This window comes from Atta cephalotes, assembly GCF_000143395.1.
Source record: "Atta cephalotes unplaced genomic scaffold scaffold00011, whole genome shotgun sequence".
NCBI classification, from domain to species: domain Eukaryota; kingdom Metazoa; phylum Arthropoda; class Insecta; order Hymenoptera; family Formicidae; genus Atta; species Atta cephalotes.
In genome coordinates, this window is record NW_012130075.1 from 4,570,237 (window position 1) to 4,577,190 (window position 6,954).

A 6,954-nucleotide genomic window follows, 5' to 3' on the forward strand; every position below is an offset into this window, starting at 1 on the left:
GTATCTGTTTATCTCTCTTGATCTCTTTGTATCTATTTTACATTATAAATTCAGCAAATAAACGGAAATAGAGCATCAACCCGTTTCTTCTTTTTATGAAGTTCCATGAGTTCAGGTACACGTCCACATACGCGATCATCATAGGCCGTTGATCGAGAATTCTTCACGATCTCGATGCTCCACGGCAATCAGCGCATTCGTGATCTGAGTCTGACAGATTCGTGCTGCGCGATATTAGTAGTGAAAGATCACATCGCGCATTTCAAGTTGGACAGGAGGTTGTCGCCCAAGGTGATACATCACAATTGATCTCATTGCGCGAAGTAATCATACATGATAGCGAAAATAAGAGTTTTCCCCCCTCGACGGGCTGTGGACGCAACATCGACTGTGTAGCGACGATGACTAGGATGATGACGTGGGCGACGATGAAGAAAAAGGGGGTCGCATGAAGATAAAGAGGTAGACAAACGACGCCCGCGGCACACGGTCCTCAGCCCGGAGTGGGTGGGGTCTTATGTCAGTGAATATTGAAGTTGTATTGTTTGCGGCTGGAAGAGATGCGGAGCCACCGACTAACCGCCAATGGCTCCGGATGACAATTCGACCAGGAGATATCGAAATGAGGATATGGCGAGGATGTGGTCGTTGCTTCGACCTGGATCGACGCAGACGTTGGAAAATCTTGCGACGATTGGCACAGTTGCTCATGTTGCGATTTGTGCCTTTTCTGTTGCCGCGATACTGAGCTCGCATGATTCAGTCTCTTGCCGTTGATCTGACTGGCATGCTGTTGCTCCAGCTGTTCCACCGGTTCGAACAAATTCAGACTCGGCATGGAAACTTGCATTTGCTGATAGTTCCTGACTGAGAGGGGTGACTGTGATGAATGGCTATTTGATCGTGACTGTATCTGCATTAGTAGCTGGGATTTAGCGTCTTTGGTAGTGTAAACGGGCGAGTACATGGTCTCGGCATCGATGTCCACAGGAGTCTCGCCTTCGAGCACAGTGGTGACTACCGTCGGTGGTTGTATGCAAGTGGTTGGCAGTGGTGCCGGTACGACTGGCATTGTGGGCGTCGTGGTAGTACTTGGTATCAAGGTGGCTATTCCTGATGACTCTTCGCTGTTGGTACCCGGTAATGGGGATAGTGACGGTAGCATTACGGATATTGGTGCCATCATCGAACTTGATTGCTGTTGCGATGAGCCGCTGCTACTGTTGCTACTACTGTTGCCAGTGATGGTAGAATTGACCACCAGCGTGGACTCTAGGTTCCGCAGCTCCTCCGAATTGACAAAGTCCTCTTCGAGTTTGGTCTAAAAAAGAAAAACATTGACAATACGTAGAGTAAGAATCATAGGCCCCATAAGAAAAGGTGGCGTTTAAGTGTCTAAAAGAAATCATGCCTTACAGGTTTAGTGGAGCCATGCGGGGCCAGACACCGATAAAGCAAATCAACAGCCTGCAATAACAAAAACAGAAAACAAGTATCAACCGACACCCTCTGCGTTTGTCTTTATGCACGCTAGCTTGTGGTTGTATCCCGACGCTGACTTGACTGGGTCGATCGATCCATGTTTGTCAGCAGAATCGCATAATTCTAATTTCTTTCTTTGTTTCTATTTTAATTACAAAATATTTCTTACATCAAAGAAAATTATAGAAGATTGATAATATTATTCTTTCTATCAAATAACTAAAATTTAAAAAATTGTGCTTATGGTAAATTGAAAATAAGAAATATTGTTGTACATATGTTTATATATTTTTAAAATGGTTTCGATTTTTTTATATTTATTAAAAATAAATTTTATAATAAAAAGAAACATTTCTAATACGAAAACATATTCAGATAAATTTATTTTATAAATTTGTTTTTAATAAATATTAAAAATTATCTATAAAATATAATATTAAATTAAATTTAAGAACATAGTGATATGAAATATTGGATCTGGTTTTCTATTTATTTCTATATGTAAAGTGTGTAAAAATTTGCAAAATTCTTCTGATATTATTTCATTCCAGATATTTGCCCGGACTTTAATTTTCTGAGAATTATTAAAATTCTTAGAATTTACACTCATTTAAGTTTGACTTGATGAAATTTGAAAAACAAGCTTGAAACAAATTTTTATATTCCCAGAAAGTATATTTCTGCATTACCTTCTTCGAGCCAGCCTTTCAATATCACTAACACTTATAACAGTATGCAGAAATGAAAGTTCTTTTTAAAGCATAATAAAAAATAAGAATATCATGCATAATATCCCAAACTTATCGAGACATACACAATAATTTCGACAAAAAAGTATGAAAGCCATATGTTTATCTCCCGTATTTTTCTCAGATGCAAAGTTATGAAAATAATATGTGTACACAAAAGAACAATACTTGTACAATTTTATTTCAACTACACACAATCAAATTGAAACTTTCATTTCACCATTGCGCCAGCAATCTTGTTTTCTTGATACAGATTGTTCGCGCAAAAGTCTAACCATAATAGTAACAATAGCGTGGCAAATAAAGAAGATTCACACCGAGGATAATACAGAAACAGGAGAATCAGGAAGAAGGAGAGAAAGGAAGTATATGTATATTATATATATATATATATATATATATATATATATATATATATATGTATATATATATGTATATATATATATATATATATATCTTAAATACAAAATTATACGAATATAAGAAAGCAGTGGTTTGCTTACCTTTGGCAGTGGATACGTGTCCGGTAACGATAGTACAGGCGGTGAGCTCGGCGTTTCCGAGTCGGCAATAGATACTGGAGTGTTGGGAGCAAGAGGATTATTCAGGTTGGATACGGTGGTGGCGGTTGCGGCGGCGGCGGCGGCGGCGGCGGTGGCGGCGGCGGTAACGGCCGAGGATACAGTGACGGTTCCAGAGACCGTCACCTTCGTTGTCTGCCGGCTACCGCCGTTATTCGGCTGCTCCTTCGCGGCACGATGTTCCGCGAGGAGCTTGTCGAAGGTCTTGCTGCGACCGACGACCGTTCGGCGCAGCGAGACAGTGTGCGCTTTGCATGTGAGTGACCTGGTGCAGGGCTTGCCGGTCTCCTCGTTCAACACACCGCAATGCCGATCGGGATCATATTCGCGATCTTTGAGCAACGAGCGATCCGTTTTAAGCCTCTTCCGACGAGGCTGATTGCTGCCACTGTTACTGCTGGGACCAGGGCTTTTGCTCGGACTCCCTCCGCTGCTTGTAGATGCACTGATAATATTCGAAGAACCGGCTATGTTAGAAGAGGTAGTTTGTACCGTGATCGATTCAAGAGGCGATCGGGGTGACGAGGAGATCGGCAGAGAGCCACCTGCAGACAAGTTCGCCTGATCCGCAGTACGCTTAACGGTCGTGTGGTTCAGCTTCGCGCTACCAACGATGGGAATTGAAGCAGAAACTGAAGGAACTGATGGTTGAGTGTTTCTCTTCAGCTTGGAGACCTTGCAGAAGGGAGTTTTTATGGACGGTTTTGTGACTGGGGTCGTGGGTGGCGGAAAATTTGCCATGCCGGAATGGCGACACTCTGTGGCAAAATAGAAGATGTGTTTACATGTTTAATACCTGCAATACACGTATACAAAATACTATGAGTTGCAAATATTTTGACACTTTATCTAAATCTCATAGCTGCGAATGGAATCACTGTTGTACATACATCTTTTATAATATATAATAAAAAGATTTCTTTAAGTTAAAATTCAATAACTTTGATTTAAATATATTAAATAAAATTTTCAAATTCATGTATAAATTGATAAGCAATTGCTCACTTTAAAAACACACAAAAATTTTACGTTTTGAATTATGTGCTATTAAATCCTCCAAATAATAATTTTGGATTATAATTAAATAACAAAATCAGAAATGAACTTGCTTTATGTTTAGCCCTACATTTAATAAATAATTGAAATTTCTGATTATATTATGTCTTATTTATATTACTAACAGATCTGTATTTCTGTTTATATACTAATAAATTATGTTAAACATAAAGCAATTTGATAATACTTCGTTACACTATATTATAATAATCAATAAAATGAATATATACCTATATGTTGAATGAGAGCTTGCGGTTTCACTATGGCATCGCATATTTCACATACTACTCCATAGAAATCGTCCCTCTCTGGACAAAAGCCATACAAATCGATATCTGAAAAATGTTTCACTAAATTAGTGTTATGGTAAACATGTGAGAGAGAGAGAGAGAGAGAGAGAGAGAGAGAAAAGTAACAATCTACTATATATATTATATATATAAATCTATATATATTAAAATAATAATACGTATAACATAATTGTACGTATTATTATTTTAATATATATTGAAAAAATTAGTAATTACCATCTGAAGAAAGACGTGTGACTGAGTTTGATGATTGGACTTCTGTTTCTTCATCGCCTGAAACACGGAACAATATGTTGTTCATAACAGTATCTTATATCAATTAATAAGATATTTGTGTATTCAGAAAAAAAAACAATTTTTATTTTATATATTATTTAATAAAACATGAAATATTTTAATTATATATGTCTATATGTCTATACATATATTATTTTTTAATAAATCACAAATATATCCATAGGAGATTTATGCTTGTAATATTCTATGTGTCCAAAATATTATTTACATTAAAAAGTTTATCCTACAGCTACACTCAAAAATATTATTAAAGTATTATTTATATAAAAGATGCATTATCCACACTCATATATTATTAAGAGAGTAAAAGATTCTCTACATAACTAATAAAAATGTTAAAAATTTCCTCAGCAAGTATTATATTGAGCTTTTAAATATAAATATGAAATAAAGAACACAGAACTTTATAGACAAGTCAACTTTATTCTTTTTATTTACATCTAGCATACATGCATAATAACAACTGTAGTACAAAGTTCAAGAGGATGAAATCTACGGAAGAAAAATGTATATCGCGTGATTAACGCTTTCTCTTTCTTTCAACAACAATGTATCTCAGAAATACCATCAATCGATTAATAAACGATCTGCCGATCGTTTAATTCTCGTGAAATGATCGACGCTCGCTCGAATTACATAATTGTCAGTGTCCTGAAAATCATTGTGAGAACTTGGTGGCGACGGGGGCGCACGAGGAGCACACGAGAAAATTGGCAGCGTGTTACCCCCGTGCCGTTGAATGTTGATAGATGATACATAACACACAACACCCCCTTCGACATAGCCCCCTGCAATGAGGCGTGCGCGCGCGCGCGCGTGTGTCGCGCTACCGTCAGCGCTACCCGCTACCGGACAAAGGAGCGTCGAAGTGAGGTTAGGTACGCGCGCCTCCGACGCCCGTCGCCGTCGCGGCTGCGGCCGCGGGCGTGCGGCTGCGGCGTCGCGATGGACAGATTGAGCGCACTTACTCAGCGGCTTGTCCCGTCCGATTCTTTCGATCCAGCTGGACCAGGGCTGGCCGTGAAAGAATGTTGGGCTGTCACTTCCCGACATTGCCAATGGCGCTCGCGTTCCGAGTGAAACACGGCGCGGTCCTCGCGTGTATATAGCGTGGCGAGAATGTTTTTCGGGGGCCGGGCCGCGTGGACTGTCAGGTGCGGCGCGATACTATACTCCACGCTATATCTACTCTCCCTCACCCCCGCGATCTCCCGTTCGCTCCCGTCGCGTCAGTCGCGTGTGTGAGTGTGTGTCGCGCCACAGCCAGACGCATTTGCCTCCTCCTCTTCCACCACCAAGTCTCTCGACTCTGGCTCTGGCTCTCGCTCTTTTCCACAGTTCCCCTATCTCCTCTCCCTTTCCCTCCTGACCACCGTTCCACTAATTGCAAGTACGCGTAGCACGCGCGCGACCAACTGCCCCTTTCAAACGTATATCTCGACTAACATATCGCCGCGTATCTGACGCCGTTTCGCGACGCGTCGTCACGCGAGTCAAGATGCTGGCTCCGTCGTCCAGGTCGTCCTCGCGTTTCCACCGTTCCGCGTGGCTTCTCGCGTACCCATCGAATGCACGCACACACTCTCGCGTATCGCACGCACGCTCTCACTACGAACACCGACCAACACTGCGGATCTGCGAGACGGCATTGGCCGATGGTACCCTGACGTCACGGCCTTCGTGAGCACGACAACGTGCGCAGAACGACCAGCCAATCGCGACGAGTCGAGTCGCGTACGACGTAAACGACGCGCGACGTTGCGCCGACTGTTCTCCGCGGCAGGTGGATCGTGTTGCGCGTTGCGCTCCGATGTCATTCACATACATGACTTCATTGATAAATTTCTGTTGAATGCAAACCGCGCGTTGTTGAAAATTTTTCTTTATAAAACGATTAATAATATCGTAAATCATATAGGTATTTGTTAATATTTTCAATCGGATTAAAGAAGATATCGATCATTTTAATTATGTTTTTTCTTTACGAAAAGTCATTACACTGATTCATAGCGCGCTGTAGTATTAAAAAATATAGAGAATGATTATGATTCAGCAGAAATTTTGGCTGCAAGGAAGATTACAGCATAATGTAAAGATATCACAATGATAACGCAATCGTTGGCTTATTAAATATATTTCGATTTTTCTGCAGTTTGAACATTTTAAAATAAAAGTTTATAATCATTTTTTTTGGAAGTACTAAAATTTATTTTGTGGTTGAACTTTCATATAATATTCTGTCATTTCTGTCTTTTCGTATAAAAATTTGATCACTAATTCTATTATGAAAGCAAGTCATGCAAATTCGCACAATCATGTGACATTTGTTTCGATCGCCTCCGAATCCTCTATCCTTGAGAGACTGGATCGATGTAATAATCCTGATTGATGACTCTTCGAAACATGAAATCGCATATTTTTCCAAAGAGACTTTTGACTAGGAATAACCGCTGTCGTCATCAACGGCCATAAATATAT

The 6,954-nt window shown here is 40.3% G+C and overlaps 1 protein-coding gene across 1 annotated transcript; it reads right to left on the reverse strand.

The window, feature by feature from the left end:
- Positions 1-520: 520 nt before the first annotated feature.
- LOC105617075 (ataxin-7-like protein 2) lies at positions 521-5,529 on the reverse strand. Its single transcript, XM_012198654.1, has 6 exons — positions 5,445-5,529; positions 4,396-4,452; positions 4,099-4,203; positions 2,735-3,570; positions 1,417-1,467; positions 521-1,321 (listed from the first exon to the last, which is right to left on the reverse strand). Exons 1-6 carry the CDS (start codon positions 5,527-5,529, stop codon positions 521-523), a joined length of 1,935 nt encoding a protein of 644 aa, XP_012054044.1.
- Positions 5,530-6,954: the final 1,425 nt, after the last annotated feature.

Bases quoted from the DNA above. Each gene is read 5' to 3' on its own strand.
- LOC105617075 (XM_012198654.1), bottom strand. From the start codon at position 5,529: ATGTCGGGAAGTGACAGCCCAACATTCTTTCACGGCCAGCCCTGGTCC. The intron at 1,468-2,734 runs GTAAGCAAACCA...TTGTTATTGCAG, and splicing joins ACACGTATCCACTGCCAAAG to GCTGTTGATTTGCTTTATCG. The intron at 1,322-1,416 runs GTAAGGCATGAT...TTTCTTTTTTAG, and splicing joins CGCATGGCTCCACTAAACCT to ACCAAACTCGAAGAGGACTT.